Source organism: Aulostomus chinensis, chromosome 6 (genome assembly GCF_037954235.1).
Source record: "Aulostomus chinensis isolate RoL2024-O1b breed Wild chromosome 6, RoL_Achi_v1.0, whole genome shotgun sequence".
NCBI lineage: Eukaryota > Metazoa > Chordata > Actinopteri > Syngnathiformes > Aulostomidae > Aulostomus > Aulostomus chinensis.
The window spans coordinates 16,522,946-16,549,965 of record NC_141325.1 but is presented as its reverse complement, the minus strand read 5'-3'; the positions used below and the strand labels follow the sequence as shown (position 1 = coordinate 16,549,965).

Genomic DNA, 27,020 nt, shown 5'->3' with positions numbered 1-27,020 from the left:
TCTGATGATGAAATGAGCTCCTCCAATTTGAATCATTAAAGTTTCATTTCAACTTTTTACCCCATGTGTGAATGAATTTTTCCAACGAATATTTCAACTCTTAAAAGCCTCTTTCGCATGCAACTGTCAGTGGATGTATGGTAGCAATGACCAGGTCTACATGATTTAGTAAAAATACCTAATTGCGTTTATTGGATTAAAATTGCGATATGATTTATGATATAAGAGGAAATGTTAATTTTTGCATTAATATTTTTCCTTTTCATTAAAAACAACCATTTAGAATAACTACGGTGTTCATTTATAGGAATCCCTGTTAAACAAAGATATTTTCTTACATCTGTAGAGGATAATCTGGAGCCAGGACATCTCTGCAGCAACACAACATGACATTGAAAGTTGTTTTTCAAAGAATTAACCTTCCTAACAAATATTTCACATTCCTGCCATTTGTAAAATGCAGTGGGCCAAATTCATTAATTTGGGTTAATTGTAAAGTGATTACATCATCACTTTGCACATGCACTCCTGAAAGTTTGGGATACATTAGCACAAATTTGTTGGATAGCATCAATCAGTAATTGTTCCAAACCGCTTCTTTTTTGGTGTGTAAATCTTGGTAAGAACGTGGGTATTTAACGATCTGTAAAACGTTGTGCATATAGTTCATCTGAAAATTCTGACATGTTGTGCGGGAGATTTTAATGTGGGCACAGAGACAGTGTGAGTGTTGTCCTCTGTGTTCAGAGCAGCAGGAACAGCTTGCATCGAGAGACCATATTGACTCGCCTCCATAGGTGTGCTGTCAATAGGCTGCATATTCATTAGTCTAATCAATCCTCGCACATGTCATCTGTCCTTCTGGAACATCAGTCGCTATGGAAAATGTCAGTAAATGCTCCACTGATAGAACGAGCACCTCTTCAAAAGTAAGCCCTCATGGTCACCATTTTACATTTTCGAACTTTACTTTTACTTTCCTAACCATGTGTCACACAGTGCTGAAAACCAACACGTTTCCATGCCAACCAAGACAACACCTGATTTACTGATTAGGAAATGTCAGTCAGAGAGATTCAACAGATGTTTTTGATAAATTGGATTAGCAGCTGGTTCTGCGATGATTCGTCCGTCTTGTAATTTCACATTTCAAAGCGTGTTTTGTTAACATCGACATGAATAAATCAAACAGATTGAAAATAATTACGAGAGTTTAAGATGAGTCAAACTGAGTATTTAGATTGAGACTTGCCGTGAGGCTTTGCTTGGTAAAGGAGGAGGAGCACATGCAACCCAGGGTGCTTTGTGCTCTGTCGTCATAATTGGAGTCAAATACGACACCCTATTAATTTTTGTGTGTCTTTGTGAAATTGTTTAGAGGATGCGTTCATCCTTTGTGCAAATATATATTTTTTCGAATCGTCCAATGTTGGGCTGCAAGATTAAGAAAAAATATCGAACTGTGATTATTTTGATTGTAATTGCAATGTGATTATATTGAAGGAAATGTTCTAGATATGTTATTCTTTTTACAACATTTCATTGTGAAACAGATTAACATGATAATAGTGTGATTTTTTTGGGGGGGGGGACTTGTATGAAAGCTGTTGCAGGGCAGACAAACTGGCTTATTGCATGGCCAGGATACATGATTCCTAGACACAGAGAGGGAATCACTGTGAATTCAGGGTTGGAAAATTTGGTAATGTTCAGTGTTGGGAAATGTTCAGGAGGAATTAATAGGAATTTTGGTGTTATTTCTATGAACTGTGTGTACACTGTCATATACAGGCATTTATATTCTCTTAGGCAGATGAAAAGTAGAACTCTTTTTTTGGGGAGGATTTTTATCATTGAACCATAAAAAATGTTTGTATTTCCCACGGTTTTAATGTCATTGACCAAATGTATTTTAAGTAAGATCATTAAACTTAACCTAACTGGATGCAGTCTTCATAATCAAACTGTGCAGTAGCATGCGAGATGCTATTAATCTTTGGATGTGTTGGGAGATTGCGCCTGCGCTTTTTTTCCTGTCGATTCCTATAAATTCGTATCTAACCCTATCAATTCATGTGTATTCACATTAATTCCACCCTCCTGCTGTGGTACGTTATTAAAAATGAACACCGCATGTAAACAGTGTTTCAAACCTCAGCGCACCATGAGGTTCTTTCGGTTTATTAAACAGTCGTTTTAAATTGGCATTTCTTCACTGCTCGTGCTACAACCGCTCTCATTAAAACTTAAATACACCAATACTTAAAATAAATCATTGTTGATACCTCTGGCGAAAGAAAAGCTGCATTTTCAAGTGTTTTTTGGCATCATTGAAAATGGATTTAAGCTCATTCAGTCAAGGTAACTATATTTTTCTAAAAAAAAAAATAAAAGAAAGACCCTTGGAAATTCCCATTTATTATGTCCCTGGTGTTTTTGCAGCCGTCTTCTCTCGCATCTGTTGTTCCTTGCGGCCGCATCCTCATACCAAATAGAAAAGGCTGCTGGCTTTTTCCCCCCAAGTTTTTAAATTCCATCGGGAGCTTTTATGGGAGATGTTTTTCGTGGTTCATTTGATCTTGCTGGTGTTGATATTGTGTTTGAAGTCTGGGTTTTTTGATGCTCATAGTTCCTTAGAGACAATGTCACAGCAAAGAAAAAAAAATGATACACCAACAAGACCATAAAAAAAAAGAAAGAAAGGAAAGTAGTGTTGTTGACAGAAATTTGCATTAATGGTGGCTTGGCGGTCAATAGCAATTTGAAGACTGTGGGGTCAATTTTGCCCAGATTTAGTCATGCATGAGCTGCACCTGCATCTGTTGAGATGTACCCTGGATCGGTTCAACCAACGTTATATTTTGTTTTGCTGAACAGCCTGTTTTCTATGCATGAAAGACAAGCAGAGTATCCAAAACTATTTCAGTTGCCAGATCAATAAACACATTCTGTTTTTGTCTCTTATTCAAGAACAACTTGAGGAGGATAAATTGCACAGTAATGGAGGTAAAGTATTGTTATATGAGCTCAAAAACACTCATTTTGGCTGCTCACATTCAAGTTGTTCGCCTCTGTTGTTCTTCCTCTCTCATTCAACCAAAGGCTTACAGTCTCGGCTCAAGTTGTCTTGTGTTATGACTCATGCAGCTTTTCCCCTCATCTGTTTTGGTGCACTACTCCATGTCTCTAACTCTTTGGCTTGATTCATTCATGCTTAATCTGCTCCACATCTGAATTCGTATGCACTACTAATGCATCTGCATCAAAAATTAATTCTTCATTACGCAAATTGAGCATATTTGGTCGTCCTAAATAACGGCCTGCTGCCAGCATTGTTGTTGCAAACAAGATTTAGAGCTAATGGATATCTCAGTGTTAAGTGCATGACAGGAACCAATTTATTTTAGATATTTTAACCAAATGTTCACCCAAATTATTAAAAAGAAATCTCTCTTTATGTGCTGTATCTAGCCATGTTTTATTTACCCAGGATTCGACATTGTCAGCCTCTTGGATGTCCGCAGTGGAGGTGCTATTGAATGCTGCAGGGAAGTTAGCATCATCATGGGTCCTTCACCCAAAAACCAATGAAATTTTTACATTAGACTTCCAACCTGCAAATTAAAGTCTGTGCCAAACAAAGTTTTATGAAATTTATCTTAAGCATTGACAAACCACAGACCTTCCTCCAGGCATTTAACTGAAACCTACTCAAAAATCTCACTGACTTTGAGATGAGAAAAAAACTAACTCAGTTCCAGGTTCTAACTCCTACTTTACTGGTGCTTGAAATTATTTAAACATGAACATGTTTTCTATAAGAACTCAATTTTTTAAAGAGTTTTCACTGTTTTTGTTTGATAGAACTGATTTTAATTACACTGTGAAAGGGTGTCTTCCAGTGTATTGCGAGCCTAGTTGTATGCTATGCCGAAATTGATTCACTTCTGATCCTAAGCACTTAAAATGATATTTTTGTAACATTTTTAATGTGTTTTACAAATAGGGAACTCATACCGTGTGCCTTTATTTAGTGAGTGTGCGGTTGAGAGAGTGCATTCCTGGTGGTGAGTATGAACTCAGCAGCAATACCGCAGATGTAAATGTTATCGTTCAGTTCACAGGCTCGCAGCTATAACATTTCTGAAGACATTTCTGCTGCCGTTTGAAATTAAATGGATAAAGATCGATAAGTAATGTCACAGCTCTACGCATACATGTTTATAAACCCTTTGTAGGCAAAGAAAGGCTATAAAGCATTAAAATCTAACTCAAATTCACATATTTTCATTGCCGCATGTTTTGGTTGCACAATACGAAAATATTGCAATGGACTGAAAATGTGAAAATAGAAACGCTCCGACCAGAAGAGATACACTTTCACCCATGTAGCCGTGTTCTAGGCCAGCGGCCATGGACCAAATCAGGACTGAATTTTTGACAGGTTGTGCAAATCCTCCTGCCTGGCAAGATAATTTAGGTGAGAGAGTTTGTTCTGTTTTTGTTTGTATGGAAGTTTCAAATAAACCAAGAAAAAAAACTGAATATGAGAAGAAAATACAATTTGTTTCACTACCTCTTCATTGAATTTACTGTATTGTGGTATATAATACCATCAATAATAGTAATGAAAATAACATTCTAATATTAAAACTTGATAAGAGCACATACTGTGACGGAAGAGTTAGGGCCCTGTTAATGCCATCTGTAAGCATGGCGCAAGCTGGTGCTCGGTCAAGCGCGAACGTCATCGCTCGTTTAAAACCAGCGAATGTGACATTTCCCCGCCAAGCACCCTTGCTCTTTAACTAACAAATGAACTTGCACTCCACTTGTGCCAACAAGTACTTAAGTCATGGTGTATTGCTGTGTTTGTTAGAACACCAGAAAATATTTTTGCCATAGATGTGTGCCACTGAAATAGCAGCACGCAAAGTCCAACCGCAACAAATGCAGCAATCAGGGTATGCCACCCTCACTGGAGGATGCTTGCTGGCTGGCCTTAGTAACTGTTCTGGCAGAAACTCCACAGTGAGGGTTACAGATAATTCAGTACAACTGGGACATTGTTAATTTTTTTTTCCCAATTCTTTTTGCCTCACAAATGAAATTCCAACATCTTCCACTCTACCAAAGTGTTGTCAATCCTGGGTAAATACTGGAATACCCTCAGCATGGCTTTGTAGTACATCAGAAATATAGTATGTAAATCAGCTTTTAGAAATGTGAGTGAATTGACTGTACATTGTATGCAGTTAATTACAAGCCAGGTGATTCAGCCATCACATCTGTATCTCTGCTTTAACTCCTCAGGGAGCCAGACAAAGCAGGACTGGTCTATCCAATGGCCTACCTCTGAGTCAGGAAAAGAAAACACCCCAGTGTGCCAGCCTGAGGCCAGTCAATGGATCCGTTTCCAGCTTTCCCAAAGCCCCAAAGTCCAGTCCAAGTACAACCAGCACATGTGCCACAGCCCCCAGGCACTGGCTCCCCCTTTGTACACAGATCGACTTACCGTTGACAGCCCTGTCACGGGGCTCTTCCCTCCCTTGGACACTGGTCACCGCTCCCTGCCACCGTCACCCCGCCAGAGGCATTTTGGCCACACGCCTCCTCGGACTCCCTTGGTGTTCAACACCATGACCCCGCCAGGCACTCCCCCTATGCGACGAAGGAACAAAGTGAAGGCCCCAGGAACGCCACCTCCGCCAAGCCGCAAGCTTATCCATCTGCTGCCAGGGTTCACTGCACTTCACCGCAGCAAATCCCATGAGTTCCAGTTTGGAAACCGCTTAGATGACACACAGACACCAAAGTAAGTGTTATTCTGTAATGGTCTAACCCATGTTCCTATCACCAGCATTCAGTACTGACATGGAATCCACTACATAACAATTGCGATTTAAAGAACTTGTCAGTATGGACAAATGCTTTTATTAAAGGATGTGTATGATCCTCCTCACACAAATTCTTCAATCTTGTAGGTCAGTTTGGATCCGATTTTTTTCTAAAAGATGTTACGAGGTTGCTTTAATATAGAAAGTTCTGGCAAGTGCTGAATGTGTCACATAATCTCATAAATGGAGGTTGTGTCATCGTAAAAGAATCGCATGATGGTGACAAGCAGGCCTTGGCTTCTTCATTTTTACAAATCAGTCACACTTCTAACAGACACACCACATGTTTTCTTAGATTTACTAAGCATTTGTTATTGTTCAGTTTTTTGTTTTTACAGGTATGTGCATTTCTTTTTTTTCTTTTTCTTTTTTTTATTACCAATTTTATAAAATCTGTATCCAAGAGTTTATATCTCAGATTAACTGGCAATACCAAACCATCATGATGCATCAACATGAAAACAAAAGTATCATCACGATAAAGGGATTCTTCTGTAATCAGTACATTGGCGATTTATTCATGATGACGAATACCCCCACAAAATCAGAGAGACAGAAATTGTATTCTCAGCATTGACACGTTAGTCAATGATAATTGCCTCTCAAACGCACGCGTGCTCAATAAACAACGTGGGATCTGTTTATCATTAACCGTCTGTTAATATTAGATTAATGCTATTAATATTATATTGATGCTTTAACAAAAATTGATATTGCAATAATTGTTCAATATTAGGCCAATGTATGGACATCATATCTCCGCATATCATAGTATACAGAACATAACTATACAGATATATTGTTCCCTTTATCCTTAACAGTGATGTCACAATAGGCCTTCCTGGAATAGCCTAATGCTCATCTTTGTGTTTGCGCTGTTGCGTTGGCAAATGATGACATTAATGTATGTTGATGAATTTATTGTTATACAAGCAAACAGATGATGTTATTGTCGCAATTTCCAAGGTTATTATCGCACCTACTCGACTGTCCGAGTAGAGAATATTTTCCGTTAGCAGTGGTCAGTCATTTTCTGCAGACGTCCCTGCCTGAAGTCAACTCTCAGAGATTCAGCACTTCCTAATCACCATGTAATTCCATCTGATCCAAGTGGCACAGAAAGGAAGTTGGAGCCCCACCTTTCCTTTCAGCAGTTTTATGAGAACATAATCTTCTACCAGAGCCCAATCAGATTAATTCGTGGAGGGACATCATCGCCCATAAAGATCCAGCAGTCTGTCGGTAGCGATAAGAGACCTCGGGCTGAGTTCCTGACCAGCCATGCTTGCGTCTGGTGCTATGCTGATCAGATTTTGCCACGGACAGGGCCCGCCACTGCTGGGTAATCAGGAACCAGAGTCTGCCTCAGGAGAGCTGCACTCATTTTGATAATGCCATTAGATCACAGTGCCCTATCACTGCTACACTTGGTAAGTTAATATTTGGGAGTTATCCTCTGCTTTCACGGCAGCCATCTGGGTTATATTTGGTGCCTAGTGGACAGGGCTGCATCCACACACGTCCGAGCGCATGGTCGTGTACATCTGCACAATGAGGAGTAGATCATAGCCACAGTGAATAGGCTCAAACGGCATCAGAGAATTGATTACCGGTCCCTGAGCGCTGATAGACTGCAGGCTGTGAGGGAGCCCCACTAATCAGTAGCCTATGTGTGCCTGGAAATGTTGCAACTCATTGAGACAGCGCAGATCTGCTGGCTTCTCTGATGGTTAAGTACCTCTCATCATACACCCTAATTGGTTGGAGGATGGTACTGGCAAGCATCAAGATGGTGGTTCAGATCTGGCATGAGCCACTCCTGTTGGTTTGATTCTGGATGTGCAAAGAAATTGGCATCACTGCCAAGTTTGCGACTGTTGTTATTCTCAATACAGGAGTAAATTCTTAAATTACAACCTTTTTTTCGTCATCGTGCAGTTCAATTCCTCTACTTGTTGACTCAGCGTGAGGATGAGAAGCAACCATCTTTCAAAATTAGCTAAAATATCACACCAAATAACATTTCCAGGGGTTGCTTTTCTCATATACCATTTTCCTCCGGAACAACCCACATTTCCACTTACTGTATTTCGAACTTGAAGATTTTAATAAGCTCCTTTCAGTCCTCGGTTCCTCATTTTCTTTTGCTTAATTGCCTGCCGGGGTGGCCAAGACACAATACCCAGGCGTTAACCTCTGACTCCACAAGACATTTTTTTGTACCTTGATCTTAATGAGACATGACCTAATATCTCATTATCACTGCATAATACACCACAGAGATGATGCAGATGAATGTGCATACCGTGCTGACGGAAAACTGAAGTTCATCTGTGCCACTAATAGATAAGTGACATTTATTCTATAAAATGTGAACATTGCACTTTGTCCTTTTGCCTTGGAAATGTGTCATAGTTCATGTGTAGAGGGTATACGAACAAAACGTCATTGGATTCTGATGTCGATAAAACTTATATCAACTTAAAGATGATTTATTGTATTATTTGTTTAAAAATTGAGGACTGGGAAACTTCAGAGCAGAAAAAAAGCCTCATCTTAAGATTTGTATTGATCTTCACCTGCATAAGATGTGTTGTCCAGGGGTGTTTTTGCAAATAATTTCTTTCCAGTTGCTTTTATCATTAATATTCAGGTGGGCCTGTTTGAATCCTCATCTTCGGCTTTATATGTTATGCTTTCTGCCTTTGGGTTTAATGTGTTTGTCTGTGTGATAATGTGTTTTCATTTCAGCTCGCAGTGAACCACAGGCTGGTTTTCTATCGCTCTGTAGAAATAATAAGCAAATCGCTTCCTTCCCAGTATGTTCAGCGATCTCTGAATCAAAGAGAATCTCATTCTGAGATTTAACAGCTGCGTATTTTCTAAGTTGCATGCTGAAGAAATCAAACCCTCTCCTGTGTTGGGAAATTGTAGTTTTTTTTTCCATCACCTGTCAAGTTTAAGTACAGATATACTCAGTTTTTCTACAGACCCAACATGCTTGACTTTCGTAGATTGGTCGCCACATGTAGTGGAATCATTGGCTTTTGGTGATTATTCTCGGTAACATGTGCAGTGCTGGGACAGGATGGGATTTCAGCGGTGCAGTGTGTAGGATACCTATACAGTAGGGCGGAGGTGACATGGCCTTTAAATGATACGGTGGTATTTTAGACTGTGACATACACAATAAAGTTACAACATTTGTAGTCATTCATGTTTCTAATGGAAAGATCATCAGGGCCGAAGATACAATAAGAGAAAATAAAGTCGAAAAAGTGGACAAAAATTTCAAACCCCACTTTCTGATTTACGTCTGAATGCGGAAAAATAAACCAGACATTTCATGATAAAAGTCAAGTGTTTCAGTGAGTGTACCTCCAGCATGAGAGAGAAGTCATCCACATACTCTTGCAGATGCTTCCAAAGTGATTTTTATCAAGTTTTGATCAAAAAGCTCTTCATCAGGTTCCCTTATGTACTTTGTAAAGAAGCATCCCAAATATTGTGCAGATATTCTATCTGTCCTCCTGTATTTCTTTTTGTCCTGCACTTGTTAAAATATCTATTCAGATTTTTATGCACTCTTTTGAATGTTACTGGCAGCTAATAAGTAGAGATTCACCAGTCTATTTTTTTATTTTTATTTTTTTTAGTTTTGATCAGATTTTGGTACGTCTTTCCAGTTATTATCCGACACACATCTGTTGGTACCAAAACTGATTCTGGCACCAGAGCTCTTAAAGTTGCGTCATGTGGTGGTAATCAACCACACAGCACTTTTCTTATTAAAGAGAGTAAAAAATATTCACAAATCCATTCCATTTTTGATGTTTTCCAGAGCAGATTTATTTGAACTGCATGTGGTCTTCAGAGTTCATGCTACGTGTCATGGTCCAGCTCAGGCTGTGGAACTGAATCCGGATCAGTACCTGGAATTGACACCATCATTTCAATATCTGATCCGTGAATAATGTCAGTAATGGCAACCAATATCCAATTTCTATCTAAAATGCCTTGAGACATTTTATTTAGGGACAATGTGAGTGACAAGAAAATTCTTTATCTTTAGCGCAAAAAAACCCAAACATGTTTTAATAAGAACGTGAAAGAGTAAACTGTGTGTTCAGGAGGAAATACGCCACAAACTTTGAGGAGATGGCAGCATTTATTGTCAAAAATGACATTTTGATTGAATTCTCGACATGTTTTAACTTTATTATCTCTTCTTTTTTTTTAACTGCTCGGCCTTAACACTAGAGTTCAAATTAAAGGAAGAAATCAGAACCAAACGCGGACATTTACACAGGGTTCTCATTAAACTGCAACGCTTAGTTTTGAAAAAATAAACAAGTATTATATGATGGTACCACACAATAAGAGTGAAGTTATTCAATATTTCATGCACAGCCCTTCTCCCCAATTTAAGTGTTGTACTCTAACCATCAGGAGACCAGTTATTACACATTTTTCAGGAACTGTTTTCTGTATTTTGTTGACATCACTGGGCATTAGGCCCACAGCCGGCTGCTGCACCATCCAGCTTGGAGAATAGCTTGTTAGATGAAAATTGGATTGTAGCTTGTTTTCTTCCTTATGAGGCCTGGAAAGATGGGCTGTTTGTGTTTTAATAATGTTTTGTTTATGAGTTATTGATCCGGAAAGTTCCCATTTGTTAATATATTCCTAACTTTACTGAACTTCTTTCTCAGCAATGCAAGAGATTCCCAGACCGGGAGCTGGGAAAGGTCAACCCTGCTGCTGCACATCTCCACAAATGACATAATAATTAGAGTGTGTCATTCAAGAAATGCGTCACTGAAGACGAACTCATTTCCCATTAAATCTCCTCACCTTCAAAATTAGTTTGACATTGTTTGATAAATATTATAATATATCATTATTGTGGGGGCGGCACGGTGGTGCAGTGGTCAGCACTGTCGCCTCACAGCAAGAAGGTTCAAGGATCGAGTCCCGGCGGGGTTCCCCCTGGACAGGTCACCAGTCCATCACAGGGCCAACACATAGAGACAGACAACCATTCACACTCACAGTCACACCTACAGTCAATTTAGAGTATCAATCAGCCTCATCCCCTCTTGATGTCTTTGGACTGTGGGAGGAAGCTGGAGTACCAGAGAGAACCCACACAGGAACAGGGAGAACATGGAGACTCCACACAGAAAGATCCTGTGCTGGAGCTGGGGCTCAAACCTAGAACCTTCTTGCTGTGAGGCGGCAGTGCTGACCACTGCACCACCGTGCCGCCCCCACAATAATGATATATTATAATATTTATCAAACAATGTCAAACTAATTTTGAAGGTGAGGAGATTTAATGGGAAATGAGTTCGTCTTCAGTGACGCGTGTTTTTTTTTTAAATAAATGCCCCCATCAAAAGTAATTATAGCTCTAAGATTAACAGAGAGGGTGCCAAGTAATGAACACTTTGCTTGGACACAAACTACAGTTAATAGGTAGTCGCTAGGTAGGTAGGTAGTAAAACAAGGCTGAAACATGGTTTAAGCAGTGAAGTGGGAATCGAGGTATGGTGGAGGTTAAGACAGATAAAAGTTAGCCAATGAAGAAAATCAGATGATAAAAATAAAAGAATAAACAAGTAAATAAATAAAGTAAAGAACACCATATCATCAGATAATTTAAGAACTGCTGAATTGGCAAGAACAGTAAAAAAAAAAAAAAAAAAAGGAAATGGATAAATAATAATTATGATACAGTTCAGCAAGTATTAAAAAAACCCAACAGAACAGTAAGGAATAAAACAGAATGGCATCAAAAAAATGTCTAAAATATATCTAATTGTATGATAAGTTAGCACCTGAACTGAGTTTGCAGGCATTGGTAAATAAAACACATCCATCTTGGCAACCCATTTAGCTTGGAGGAGATTTGCCATAGTCTGGGTGGAAGAATCAATATGGTGCCAATGCTACTTTGGTGTGATGGTCTAACAGTGTGCGGTTGACCTGTAGAGGTGTCGTCAAATCTTAATTCACCTTACGTGACATGACTGCCTATCTCCAGTAAAATATCTGCTCAGAAATTCTGTGGAAATCACAGTGAGAGTGAAGGGGCTTCAGGAGAAAAAACACAACAATTTAATATCTGCTACCCATTCTTTAAGCTCAGTCCATTCCTATTAAAAACATAGTCATATTGCAATATTTTCTGCCTTGTTGCTTTCTACAAGATACCTGACAATGAAAAATCCTGATTTTTTTTTTTTTTTTTAACTTAGTAAATGACTTTTTCCTGGGGGCCAACTCTGAATCTTAATGGTTGGCCACAGGCCAAAAGTGAACACATGTTGTGTTGTTAAAATGGCGTTTGTCTGTGCGCTACTGTCTCCTCATTTTTGTCCTACCTCTTTTGTTTGACAAATTGAGGGCCTGAACAAAGTGTCAATGTGCCGCCTGTTAAAATGATGGAAAAAATGATGAGTAAACAGGGACCCTACATATTAGTTGAGCATTTAACCACACAAAAACAGCATTACGTGGGATTTATTTTATAATTTTGTTGATTATTTTTTATCAAGCCTGTTTTTTTTTTTATAAGAAAAAAAAAAAACCCAAAGAAAAGTGACAAACCTATGGGTAGTGGTGGTGGTGGTGGTTGTGAGGGGGCTGTGCATGTATATGGCATAGACATAGCAATATTCAAGTCATGATGACCAGATGTAGATTCGCTCAGTGAATGTTGACAGAAAGAATAGTGGTCCGGTGTGACAAAAAAAAGAGAATTCTCAATGAAAGGATTTGCAAACACGGAAGCAGTTACGCGCAGTAGATAACACACGAGTTCAATCAGTCAAACCAACAGATTCAGTTTGACTGCCCTTTTTACAGTCAAGACGTTTCACCGAAGGGTTATTCTTGGCTCGACATTTCCCTGAGAAACGAGTAAATGAAAAAAGAAAGATTTCTGTCTGGAAGACTGTCTTCCAGGTAGGAGCAGCACAGCGGTAAAAGTCAGAGGAGTTTCAGCCAGCCAGTCGGCCGCCAGCCAGCTGGGGTCTTTCTCTGTTGAATTTCCCCCCCTCCCTTGTGTTCCTGGCTGCGTGGGATTTCTCCAGGTGCTTGGCTTCCTCCCACGGTTAATTTAATTGGAACCTCTAAAGTACCATCACTGTGAAGTTGTCAGCCTTACGATTGACTGGTGGTCTGTCCAGGGTGTAGCCCGCCTATCACCGAAGGTCAGATAGGAATTAAAAAAAAAAAAAAAAAATGGAACACAAGAGCTTCTTGAAAGTAGTATTGGCACAAAAAGATATTGCTCTTTGGAGGAAGATGTGAAAAAAAAATTTGAAACAAATCAGGAAAAAAAGCAAAGCACTTGGTTACAGAAAAGATTAAAATGCCTTTATGCCCGTAGAAGATGCAGAAACAAGTACTTCTTGAAAGAAGCTGAACCAAACAAAAGAAAATTCCCGAGTTTATTTCCTGTTTTTCTCCTAAACTGAGATTAATTTTAACTTGCTGCCTTGAGTATAAATGAAATCAGATGAAAGTCACAGTTTTTGCCCTCAGTGACACAAGAAAAATATGTCATTACATTTTTTTTTAAATGTAGGTGTGATTTAAGTGCAAACAACACAAACATGATGTCGGGAGGAAGAGAAAAGAACAAGATTCAAAACACCAGAAAGGTGAAAACTCCAGGCAGAGACATAAATCAGCCAGGCCAATATAATAATTGAACCATAATCCAACAATAATCCTCTAATCCTTTGTTTGTTTGTTTTTTATTAAACAATGTGCAGACATTGGATCTTTTTAAATTTATTATTTCTTAGTTTGTTCATTAAACACTTTTTGTACTGGTGGTAGAATATGGAGAGTGTGAAACGCAGCAGTTCGATCAGTGATTGAAGTACGGGTCCAAAGTCTAGGACAGTCTCATATATTCAGAATCTGTTTCTCGTCTACTTTTACAACAAATGTTGTTGGGCTTCTTTTAAAACCACGTGACTTCTCGGCGCTCACTGTGGTATGATGTCATGTTACGAATCATTACATTGTGGTGGCTAAGAGGTAAAGCGAGAAGCTGTATTATTTAATGTATTATTTAATTTTACCGCAGTGAGGAGGTTGAGCTGGGATAAAAGTACATAACAGCCAGTCAATACAATAAAATCCAGCCAGTTTTATGATTAAAGACTAGGATATTTGGATCTACTAACAAATATCTATGTGGGCAATAACTGTTTTGGTACGTAAATGCACTAAATATGCTTAGATTTGACTTCATGTGAATAAAAATGCTTTTTTTTTTCTCAGTCATGGTTTATCCAAGCGGTAAACAGAGGGACTTGCTGCTTAGATGAGAGGTGGAATGTTTTCAAGAAATTCAAGCAAGTTCAATTGCCTTCAAGTGTACCACTTGGACATAGACTTCACTGTGGCGTAGCTTGCTGGTGGCGTTCTCACAGGATAGTCGTCCTGGCGGTATGTTAACTTATATCTGCTTGGTTTTAAACGTGAGCTTCCGACATGTATTGGCGATTTTTGGGTGTTTACAGTGGTTTTAATCATCTTTAACTTCCAAAACGAACCATAGAGAACCAACAGAAAAACGAGGGAAAACCTCTGCTACATTCATTCTAGTTACCATCGCAATCCTGAGACACACCGAGGAAGTCTGCCCCAGCAAGTCAGACATTTTCAATCCATGTTGGCAAGGTAATATCTGCAATGTTATTTAGGTTTTATTACTGTTGTGGTGTTGCTCGGGCGAGGAGTCATGCTCATGCTGCTACTGATTTCCTGGAATGGTGAAGAAGGGTTTACATCTGACATTTTCTGTGTACGCACACACACACACACACACACACACACACAAACACACACACACAAACACACACACACAAAGTAGACAGCTTGGAACCATGAGATGGATTTGACAAAATGTATGACGGATTAGAACGACAGAGTCCCCCCTTTAATACTTTGAAACCAGATATAGAGAACCACTTAAACTTTCATTTCTAAGCAGGAATGTAACAGCAATTTCATTTTGCTTATGTTGCAGCCTTTCTCTCCATTCCTGCTGTATTTAGCGTCACCCTCCTCGATCCGCCTTCATGCTCTCTCTCGCTCTCTCTCTTTCTCTTGCTATATATATATATATATATATATATATATATATATATATATATATATATATATATATATATATATATATATATATATCCTCTCTCTCTCTCTCACTCTTTCTCGCTGCCCTTTTCAAAGCAGAGAGGCTCTCTGGACTGGAGTATCAATTAATGAACCTCGTTGTCTATGTTAATGAGTAGTAACATGCGTGTACTGAAAAGGCCAAGTGAGTGTTCAGACAGTCACCGTCCCACTTGGCACGTTGTAAGGGAAAGCGGGCTTGTTTGTTTGTTTTCCTTATGTCTCGCATCTTGCCCCCCTCCCACCCCGCAACCACCACCACCACCAGTGGAAATGGCAATATCGCATAGTTAATGCTACCTTATGAGAGTTTCATGACTTTTTGAATGTTAAGTACTTTCTTATTGAAATGGATGTTTGCTAATAAATCACATGGCGCTGGCAGTTGGCATGATTCACCCCCCGCTTCTCTCAGGGTAATTCTACCATGCAACACTCAGGGGAAGCAAATTTGCATCCATTCCGTGACTAATTTAGCTGTTTGCTTTCATTGAGTTGGTGTACACTACACATTCCTCTTCCCCCCTTTTCCTTTCCCTTTTCTTTATGTGTTTCCTTTTCTTTCTTTCGTCACCCTTCTCATTATGCATCTCTTTTGAGAACCTGTCAATGTGTTATTTCACCATCATCCGTAACATTTTTGAATTCAGTCAGAGGGTACATTTTTATTGGATTTCATTCTCCCAGCGGTGGTGATGATGTCAGGGTGGTGTTGGCTGATGTGAAGTGATGAACATCTCACCAAGTGAATTTGCCAAAAGGTCAACCATGAGGCGCTACATACATAAAAGTTCAATCTGTCATCTACATGCAAACAATGGTGTCACACCTCCACTGGTGTTCAAAACACATTGGAACCTGCTTTACTCTGTCTGATTACCAGGTATTAAATACCAGAAAAACATTTAAGCACAGACAGCATGGACTAACATCACTTTCTCCTCAGACTGAGTGGCAAAACATGCTATTGTGGTTCACTTCTGCTGGGAAACTGTAAACCCAAGAGTAAAACTGCTGTAAAAACACATTCAGTTGGTCTTGACAGTGATGCTTACACCTTACTAAAGGGACTAGTGGTTCATGGACATTGGCATATGCTTGGGACAGGGCTGGGTCCTGTATACATACATCCCATCCATCCATTTTCTTCCACTTATTCCTGTTAAGGGTCACGGGGGGGCTGGAGCTTGTCCCAGTGGCTAGAGATGGGGTTCCCCCTGGACAGGTCATCAGTCCATCACAGGGCCAACACATAGAGACAGACAACCATTCACACTCACAGTCACACCTACAGTCAATTTAGAGTATCAATCAGCCTCGTCCCCTCTTGATGTCTTTGGACTGTGGGAGGAAGCTGGAGTACCAGAGAGAACCCACACAGGAACAGGGAGAACATGGAGACTCCACACAGAAAGATCACGTGCCCGAGCCGGGACTTGAACCTTCTTGCTGTGAGGCGGCAGTGCTGACCACTGCACCACCGTGCCACCGTGCCACCGTCCCGTATACATTTGAACTGATATTGATACCAATTAATTTTTTGGCACTTTCCTAATGACAAAATCATTACTACACCTGTAAAAAATAAATCTGCACTCGCTAATGTTGTCAGGTGCAGCTACTTCAAACACATTGCGCTTTCCAGTTTTTAGATGTGTTGTGTGTTTGACCAGGTCTTTCCTCAGGTTAGGTTTGTTGCTATCCATTAGTTTGCAATGTTGTTTCCAGAAAGTTTTAAAAGCATAAAAAAATACTTCGGCTGCTGTTACATGTTCTCTCTCTCTCTCTTAACTAATACTTGACTCTTTTACCTACAGTCGATGTGTTTTCAGGTACTCAAATTATGTGGAGATAAACACAATATCAGTAGTATTGGTATATGTCATTTGATACACTTAAAAGTACTGAGTTCTTTCCCACTCCTGTCCAGGAATCAAAGTTTAAGGCTCTGCCTGATGCAAACCTGGTGGTGAGATGTAAGAGTGTTTCTCTTCTCAGAGAATCTTGGTCACCTCTGGGGTGGTTTTGATGGATAATTTGACCAATGCGTCCCCTGATACAGGAGCTGCCCTGTTGGGTTTCTTGACATTTATATGTACCTGATAGTGATCCTGTACAAAGTTTGAATGTAAGTTGTTGAAGTTTATCCATCCAAGAATGCCTCAGACTCTGAAATAACAGCACCATTAACTGTTGCAGGCAATCCATCACCCAGTTTTCTCCTCACACGGTGTCTTGCACCATTGTTCACTCTGGTACATGAAACTGATCCTGATAGTTCACTTTATATCTTGGTTGCAAAACTGAGCAAAAGTGCTTTGCCTCTGATCCGGGGTTTTTGATGGCAACCCTACAAATAACCTCTGTGAGCGGACAACCAGAGCTGAACACGTGTTATGTGAACAGGCAATTATGGTATTTCATCTATTCCTGATGGTATAAGTTTTGACAAATATGCTGCTGGTATCTGACTTCTTTACTTTTGAATTTGTCCTTTTTTCTTTTTACATTGATAATTTTATTCAAGGACTTTCAGAATTACAGAATTTTCACAGAACAAGGTCTTGTCTAATCATTCCTCCTTTTTACTGTAATGGCCTGACAGCTCTCACTTGCTATCTGATTTGACCGTCTCTGTGAAATAACCGAGCTCAGTTACTCTGATGTTCAGTGCATTCGTCGACATGAAAGTGTGCAACAAAAAAATTGAGGACAATTTACTGGTCTTCTTCTGTATTTAGTCACTAAAATGTCTCCTTATTACCGTTGCTGTGCTTCATCTGATGGAGCAAATCTGTAATCTGGGGACACTTTTATTATTTTTCCTTCTCTATATGTCGGATTGATGCTTTGCCCCCAAGACGGTTAACTGAGATGCAGACGTACCTCCACTCAGGTCACGTAAACAGTGGTCATTAGTTGGCGACCTACGACCCTGGTGTATTATTGGTCCCATATGTTCGGCAGCTCACTGCATAGTTAAGTGTAAAGCACAAAAGCTGTGTCTATGAAAGACGTTAGCAGGATACCAGGAGTGTGTACCTTGCTTTCTCTGTGGACAAAAACTCATCCATGTTAAGCAGGGCCTTGGCACCGTTGCCATTAATGACAAGTCAGGTGAGGGGTGGGGGGTGTCAACACCAGGTCCTTAACAGCCAGACGGTGCCACTCCTCCCTTCAATCCATCCAGCCTTCTTTCTGTCATAATGACCGCTCATCCCAGCCGCCACCGACAGGCAAGAAATTGGAGTCATGATTTTGAATTTATATTAGTATTTAGGAGTGGTGGTTTGCCCAGAGGCCTCTGTTGCTGGTATGGAATGGATTTATTAGCCGGATGTACGAGTAAGGGCTGGTTTGGGAGGGCGAGGGATGGAAAACAGGATTTGAGTAGGTAATTAGAAGTTATCCGAATGCTGTATAATTCTTTTGAAAGAAAAGAAAGGATTTAAAAGATCTGAACTATTTTGTGTTTGATTCTGTTTTATTAATCCTGAGCTTCCTGACAAGATCGTCAAAGTTTTCTATTGATATTTCTGATGGAAATATCCAACACTGTGGACCTTATTAAAGCAATCCATACTGCGTCATGTTAGTGCCTTTGGGGTATTTCCAATCCATTGAGATTATTCCGTAAATCTAGGTGGTGGGAAATCTGGCACAAAAGGGTCAAGATTAGTCTGAGTATTAGTGAATTAATCATTGGTGTGTTTGGGGTGTAACACAAATGTAACAATCAAGAGTGTTATCTTCTATTCCATTTAAAAGCAGGTGAAATTGCTTTTCTGGCAAGTGAGACAAGTTGTCGTCTTAACAGTTTCCTCTTTCTTGTCCAGTTTGTAACTACAGTTTTTAGTTTTGCTGGGTAACTGCTGATATTTGCTACCTGCAGGCACGTTATTGAGTGAGTCCTATGTTTTGTGACCACGAAAAGTCACTTCTCTAATTTTAAGTAAATAGAGCAAATCATCCACACAAAACAACACACTCTGTTGTTGAGTAAATGCAAATGTCTTTAGGGGAGATGTACTAATCATATGTGCTGCAAGACAATTACTGCAAGTAGGCAATTAAAAGACTATTGCATCATTTGGAAAGTAAAAGTGACACCTGCCCAGCACCGCCATCATTCGCCATTTCGGGTTTAAAGTGGGAAGTTGGGATTGTATATGTTAAGGGTGAAAATGATTTCCAATGTTGCAGTCACACAGACCAAGAATCCTAAAGAGGCTGACAGCTAGCGAATGATTTATGAAATAGTGGAGGATGACAGTTATTGGCCAACAGCCATAGAAAGAGATATTACCATCATTCATCTACAGCTGCCAACTTGAGGCTGTCATTTCACTGTTCCACTCTGATGTTTAAGTCAGACAGAAAACATCTGCTATACAGGTTCCATATTGTCCTTGACCCCTATTTCTTTTTAGCCTCGCTGTCATTTATTGCTCTGCCCCTGCTTCAGAACTACAGTTTAACCTCCACAGCTGCAGGCCAGATAGCCTTTCTCACATCCGGCATGGTTTCTTTAATATTTGGATGAGAGCGTTTAATGTTTGAGCTATGGTTTCATTTTGACTGAATTGAGAAAATAGAATCTGATTCAATGTAGCAAAGGTGAAAATACACACGCTGTAGCACACACATAGTCTTTTCACACTCAGGCCTGGTGACGTTTAACTGGCAGATACAAGAATACTGGGGCATTATAAAATCTTACACTTGTCAGAGGGTACTGGTTGCATACACTATCCAAAATGAAGGTACAAGAAGAGATAAGGTCAGATCTTTACTTATAGGTGCACTTCGAAAAATGTTCCCTTAAAAGTCTAATGTTGGTTTTAAGATGACAAGTAAGTGATTCAAAACTTAAAAGTACACAATCTAAAGGGTTTCCCCCCTTAAAGACAAGTATTTGCATCCTTTTAGGTACGCACTTTTTTTTTTTAAGAGTTTCCAAGATAAGAAAATCAATTCTTACACAGTAATCCTAATTTAGAAAATAAGGATGAATGCATTAATTCAATATTTATTTCAATTAAGAGTTAATCTGAGGATAATCCTCATTTTACAGTATTATGGTGCACCACAATTACATAAAACATAAAAAATTTTGCACAATGATTAAGGATCATCCATTTATCCATCCATCCATTACCACTTATCCTGTTAAGGGTTGTGGGGGGGGGGGGGGGGGGGGGCTGGAGCCAGAGAGAACATGCAAACCCCACACAGACAGATCCCGTGCTCGGGTTAGGGCTTGGACCCTGAACCTCCTTGTTGCTATGAGGCGACAGTGCTAACCACTGCCCCACCGTGCTGCCTGTTGATTAAAGATCAGTTTTTATAAAATAAAGCTGCATTATAAAAGATAGAAGTACACTGTTGCAAATTAAGACAGGTTGTGGTTTCAATGCTGTAGCTATGCAATTGAATAAATAAACATGGAATAGCATTTGATAAATAAACATGGCATCTTTTGATCTAATAAGGTAAATTCCACATCAGATCATCTGATACTGTGCCAACAGACCACTACAGGAGCAGCAGGACTCTTGCTGAAGCTCATATGATATACACAAATAATATCACACTGGAATATATTAGGCTGCTGTGCATCACTGTGTGTGTCACAAACAAAATGTATGGGATTTTTGTACCCGTCTACGAAGGGACATTTTACTGTCTTGAATAATGTGACCTTTGATTAACAGAAAAAAAAAACAGAGCCGTTGACTTTTGACCAGTGTTTTTGTTGGTCAGTCAACATTGCAATTGATTACACCTCATTTTAAGAGCAACACACCTATTGATGCACAGACAGGGAGGTACATTTGTTAGTTAAAAAAACATGGACACTCGCTGAGAAGTGAAACGTGTCAGTGAGAAACTGGCAATGACACCTGCTCTGCTAAATTGCTTTGGTTATATATAGAACCTCATACGAGTGAAAATCATGTGAATGTTTTATTAAGTATACAAGTATGTTATTGGTTTAGGCATAGATGGAGATATTACATCATCTCTCATATTTAAACCCAACTTGGCCTCTGTGCTGCAATTACAGTATCACCGTGGATATCAAAAAGAATGCACGGAATAAATCATCTCTCTTATTAACTCAAACAAATACTGAGATGAAGCTGCCTGATTTCTTGAGTTCTTCGACTTACACAAAACTCATGAATACTTGCCTCATTTAACGTTTCGGAGTGTGACTGTGTGTGATTTCACGAATTTCATTATTAATTGTGCAACGTTGGGGGTGAGCTCTTTGGAAGGGACCTGAGGTGGGATTAGCTGTAAACATTTAAGAGCATGAACAATTCTATTTCTATAAAATAATCTCCCAAATACATTCAAAGCTTCTTCAATTTCACATTCTCTCAATGTGTTTTTTACAGGTCTCCAATCCATATAATATTCCAGTACTCATTAACACCTGTATATGAATATATCAGGTTTACTATAATCATATTTTGTATTTACATTAATGCTGAACTGTATTTTAAACAACTCATGTATATTCTGTAATGTGGATTTACACACTTTATCCGACTTTAAAAGTTCAAAATTTGCCTTCAGATTAACATTTTACCTTCAGCTGGATAGATATCATGTTAACGTTTGCTTTAGCAATTTGCAGCCTTTGTGGCAGGGTTTGCACATGTTCATTAAAGACAGACAAGCAGCACTCATTCTTGTAGATATACAGTATATTAATCAGTTACCCTATCACGGAGGAGGCAAAACAACAAGCTCAAACTTCGGGTACATTGGAATAGTCCATTTTTCTTAAGAAAGTTCTGAGTGATGAGACCTGAAAGTTTCTCAATGGCTGCCATGAAAGGAGCTGTTCAAATTCTCAAAAATAAAAGGAGGTCCAGTGCTTCCTTGGTTAGCTCCTTCAGTATCAGAGAGGAGATAATGCTATCCCAAAATTCCTTACCCTAGCAACTAGTGACACACTATACTACAAACAATCATTAAAATGATCAGTAAGGATACATGAAGAGGCACATGGTCACGTATACTCAGTCAAATCACCAAAGTCATTGATATAAATCCAATTCGTAAAATCCCATCAATAAATCCAATAAATAAAAAAACCCTCCTAAAAACAGGTAAATTTCAAATAAATTGGTGGGGTCTGTGTTTAGCTTAATAGAAGAAGGAAGAAAAGACTTGGGGTAATGATTTGTTTTGCTGTTTGGTTACAGTGTTGACCGGAACACAGCAGTTAAAACTCAGTCAATAGAATGAAGTCTGGTTGGCTGATAATCTTTTTGGTTTTTTTTTAAATTTCTCAGCTGCTTGTTTCTTCCAGACTGCACCCGAATTCCTTTATTGAATGCCAGTAATCTCAGAAAAACTTTGACAATGGTATTTAAACCATTCTCCTTCACTGTCAACCTGTTGAACCAGCTGATAAAGGAAAAGTTTACAAGGCTTTCAGTAAAAGAATGATAAAAGTTGCACAAAATGGAAGCACAACATTACAAGAATGTAGCTTTCGCATTAAGTGAATTCTTTTATGACCTTGTTAGATGATCAGTTCAGTGTTTTAAATAGCTAGTTTGATGAAATAGCGTCCACAAATCTACATTATGTGTATTTTATGTTTTTTATGAATTAATGAATATACATTTTCTTTCTTTTCATAAATTATTGGTATAGAAATTTAACCCAAACTAGAAAACATGTTTTTACTTTGAAATTACAGAAGCTTGAAGTTGGCCAACAGAGTTTACAATTCTACAATTTCATTTGGCAGACGCTTTTGTCCAAAGTGACGTACAACAAATCAAGAACTTAGACTGGAGGGAAACCTTAGTAAGTACAACACAGTGCTTCAAGTTTGATTGGCTTCAGGTGCTCCCATCTAGTGGCAGAAGAAATGCGTGTTGTTTTTTTTCAAATATAATTTAATCACAACTGACGACAACCAATAATTCAATATCTTTCAACATTCAACACATTCAGTCTTCAACATTGTCAGTGTTCACTAAGCATTGGGTCTTAAACCTTCTGACTCATTCTACCCCTGAGGACAAAGAGGAGAAGGGTCCGATTGCGGTGCCTAGGCGTTCCCTGAACAGCTGAGTCTTCAAATGTCTTTCAAAAGTAGAAAGGGACTCTGGAGATCGTATGGGGTTGAACAGTTCATTCCACCATTTTGGAACAACAGAGGAGAAGAGCCTAGCTAGAGATTTAGAGCCATGCTAGGCTTGGAGCACCAGCCGTCTCTCACAGGAAGGGTTTGGAGCCCAAGAGAGTGTAGACCTGGCTGAGGGATTCCAGGTAGGTAGGAGCTGTATATAGAATATGTACATCTACAGCTGTATGTATATATAATATATGACTGTTTTGTTAGCCAGAAGAAGAGCTTTGAATTTGATTGGAGCTGCCAATGGAAGCCAGTGAAGAGACATTAACAGCAGGGTGACATGCAGTTTTGGGCAAATTAAAGACCAGATGTGCTGCTGCATTCTGGATCATCTGCAGAGGTTTAAATGTACATGCAGGGAGGCCTGCTAGAAGAGGAAAGGCAAGGCAAGGCAATTTTATTTGTATAACCCGTTTTCACAAACAGTTTGTCTCAAAGGGCTTCACATGGCATCATAACAACATCCTCTGCCCTTAGACCCTCACATCGACTGAGGAAAAACTCCATAGAAAACCCTTTTAACAGGGAAAAATCTGAGAAACCTCAGGGTGAGCAACAGAGGAGGGATCCCTCACCCAGGACGGACAGACGTGCTGTAGATGTTGTTACAGACAAGAAAACAGTTTACAATACAAAATGTGGGAAACACGGAAATGTTAATAACAGCTGAAGAAGGAAGCTTCTGGAAGGGGAGGCAGGGAGAGTAAGCCAGCTTGATGGGGGACTGGATGGTAGACTGGTTCATGGAAGGGGAGCGCAGGCCGGTGTAACAGTAGGGAATAAGAGAGGGGGGGGGGCGATGCAGGCAGAAGAGAGTTGCAGTAGTCGATGTGTGAAACCACAAGGGCCCGTACCAGAAGCTGTGTGGCTTGTTGTATCAGGCAGGGTCTGATCCTCCTGATATTATAGAGGGCATATTGACAAGACCAAAAAAATTGAGGCCACGTGTACCTTAAAGGTCAGCTGGTCATCAATCCTGACACCCAGATTTCTGGCAGAGTTTATGGGCACAAGTTGATTTGAGTCAAGCAAAACATCAACATCTGTGGTTGAGGACATGCTGGAAAGACAATGAGCTCAGTTTTGGACAGAATTAGCTGAATGTGGTGTTCCTTCATCCATGTGGAGATATCAGCCAGACTCGCTGATATCCAAGCTGAGACTGTTGGGTCTTCAGGTGGAAAAGACAGGAAAAGTTGAGTGTCATCGGCATGGCAGTGGTAGGAGAGCCATGTGAGCAAATTATAGCACTGAGTGAGGTGGAAGGAAAAGAGTAGGGGACCAAGCACAGACCCCTGGGTGACCCCTGTCAATAAGTCATGTGATTCAGACACTCCCCGCCATGACACTCTGAAGGATCTACCTTGTGAGGTAGGACTTGAACCACAACAGGACAGATCCTGAGATGCCGAGTTCAGAGTGTGTGGAGAAGAGAATTTGATGGTTCACAGTGTCAAAGGCAGCAGACAGGTAGCAGCAGTAGCACAGAGGTCTGATCAGCAGCTCTAGCCAGTTGCAGTGATTCTGTGACAGGAGTGCAGGAATTTGCATCTGCAGTTTTTAGTTCTGCTTTTAATATTTCACAATATTTGCTGTGCCACAGACACATTTATCGTGACTTTAGCAGCCTCTGAAGTTTACATGAAATCATCATACGACCAAAAAAATCCATAGAGCAGAGTAAATAAATCTGCCTCGTGTGTATATGTTCATGGCACATTGAGGAGGGGCTCATTGTTTTTGCTGTGGGGAATCACTGCTGGTGTTTAACACACCCTGAAGTTTTATTTATTAAGCTTGAATAAAATACAAGAACATGAGAGAAACACACACACACACACACACACACACACACACTCCTCTATTTGGAAGGGAATTAATATTGGTGCAGTTTGGGTGGAATCTGGGAATTGGACCCTGGTGGGATTTTTACATGTTGTAATTAAAGCCACCAGAGTCAGGGGAGAGTGTGAGTGTGCATGTGTGTGAATGGATGAGCTAAAGGTCTTTTCACACCACTGCATTTTTGAAAGCAATTCTTGCCGTTGCGGTCCAAAGCAGTGATGGTGCGGTGGTGCCTCGGTGCACATCATAGCATTGGGAGAGTCTGCCCAAAAGTCCACTGCACTATTTTTTATGTTCTACTACAACATGTATACTGTCTTAAACCCTCTGTATATTGGCATGTATTTGTTGAAAGAATTCAGAAAAAATATGGTCCTTTAAATTAATCTTTAAAAAAGGTTTCAATAATTGGTTCCACAGTTTTATGTAAAGTAGAATTCATAAAATCGGTGGTCAACAACAACAGTAAGAGCTCCCCCATCTTTCTTTTCACCTGCAATGCGTGCTGCTAGATCTGCTTCGCCTTCACTGGGGGACTGTTTGACTGTAGTGTGGAATATGTCAATGATAAATGACTACATTGATTTAGATACATTTTTATTCTTTGTGCAGAGCCAGATTTTCATTTTTGCAGTTAAAGCTGGGGTGGCTAGCATGAGGACCAATCCTTGGAGGCACGGGGGATAATTTGGAGGCAGTTCCATTCACTGTGGCTGCTCCCTGCACAATTCCTTATGTTCTAAACTGCCAACGCCTACTTTACAAGGAGGGATCTCAAACACTGCTTTATGAGAAATTTCACCCCATGTGGAAATACTCCAGCTCAGGCTGACTGCCTGCTGTATGCAGCGCCATAGCCAGAGCTACATTCTGCAGATCTGGATTGACTCTGAAACATAATCAAGCACAATGGTTCTTTAAGAACAGAATCAATGGATCATTTCATGTTTGAACGAGGAGGAGGAGAGTTGGCGATAGTCTTGAATCTACATTGGGCCATAGACAGTGTTAGAACACACTGCACATTCTTGGAGTAACACAGTTTGTGTGTGTGCGTGTGTGTGTGTGTGTGTGTGTGTGTGTGTGTGTGTGTGTGTGTGTAGAGGGATTTTATGTGATGAAAGAATTTTTCAGACACAAGAAACAGGCTGGAGACTCAGAAATGGCTTATACTGTACAATTTACTGGATATCCAATACAGATGTACAAGCATGGCCGTGGAAGTGGGAGAAAAGTGGACCTGACTACCCAGGGTCCAAGTCGGGAGAGGGGCCCATGAAAATCCTGATTTTTTTTTGTGATGTTTTAGTTTTGAATGAATTGGGCCCTCCAATTAATTGGTGTTATAATATATTTCAAATATATTGATAACATCAAATGAGAGAATGAACTTCATGTCAGAGTCCTCCCAACATATTGGACATTCTCAGGGCCCCCTTTTGGAGGCGCAAAATGGTTTATTCTGCCTGACAGCGACTGACGACAAGTGTAACGTCAGTGAGCCCAGATTGAATAACCTGGGGGCTAGACATCATGCTGCCCTAAAAGCATAAATCGGGATATCAAAAGAAGAAAGAGAGGAACGAAAAAGAAGGTAGAATGAGGGGAGGCGGCTGCTGACTGCTTTCTTTTCCAAAGGTGAACCGAGTTTGCTTGTTATGCAAAGTCCAATTAAAGTTGACGTAGTCCACTCCAGACAGATGCTGCTGAAGTTTGTATGCTCATGTGAAGTCTTTAGCTTAGCTTGTTGCCCACCAGGCTGCTTGTGTCTGTAAGCATAAAGACAATTATGGGCCGGCTAACTTTAGTTGTCAACATTAACCAGTTTCAGAAACAAAAAGTGGCGCTGGCGCAGCTGCAGCAGCAGGAGCAACATGTAAATAGTCTACCAATACTACTGTAGGCTCAAGTGC

General features: G+C 39.9%; 1 protein-coding gene across 3 annotated transcripts in view; it reads left to right on the top strand.

Annotated features, from left to right (window-relative positions):
- ksr2 (kinase suppressor of ras 2) overlaps positions 1-27,020 on the top strand; it is a 132,998-nt gene that overhangs the window by 25,979 nt on the left and 79,999 nt on the right. For 2 of the 3 annotated variants that reach the window (XM_086206816.1, XM_086206815.1), the window contains exons 4-5: positions 2,971-3,006; positions 5,314-5,815. In XM_086206816.1, the coding sequence (XP_086062942.1) occupies positions 2,971-3,006; positions 5,314-5,815 (538 nt within the window). The remainder of the gene's footprint in view (positions 1-2,970; positions 3,007-5,313; positions 5,816-27,020) is intronic. The other variant, XM_086206817.1, reaches the window with a different exon arrangement.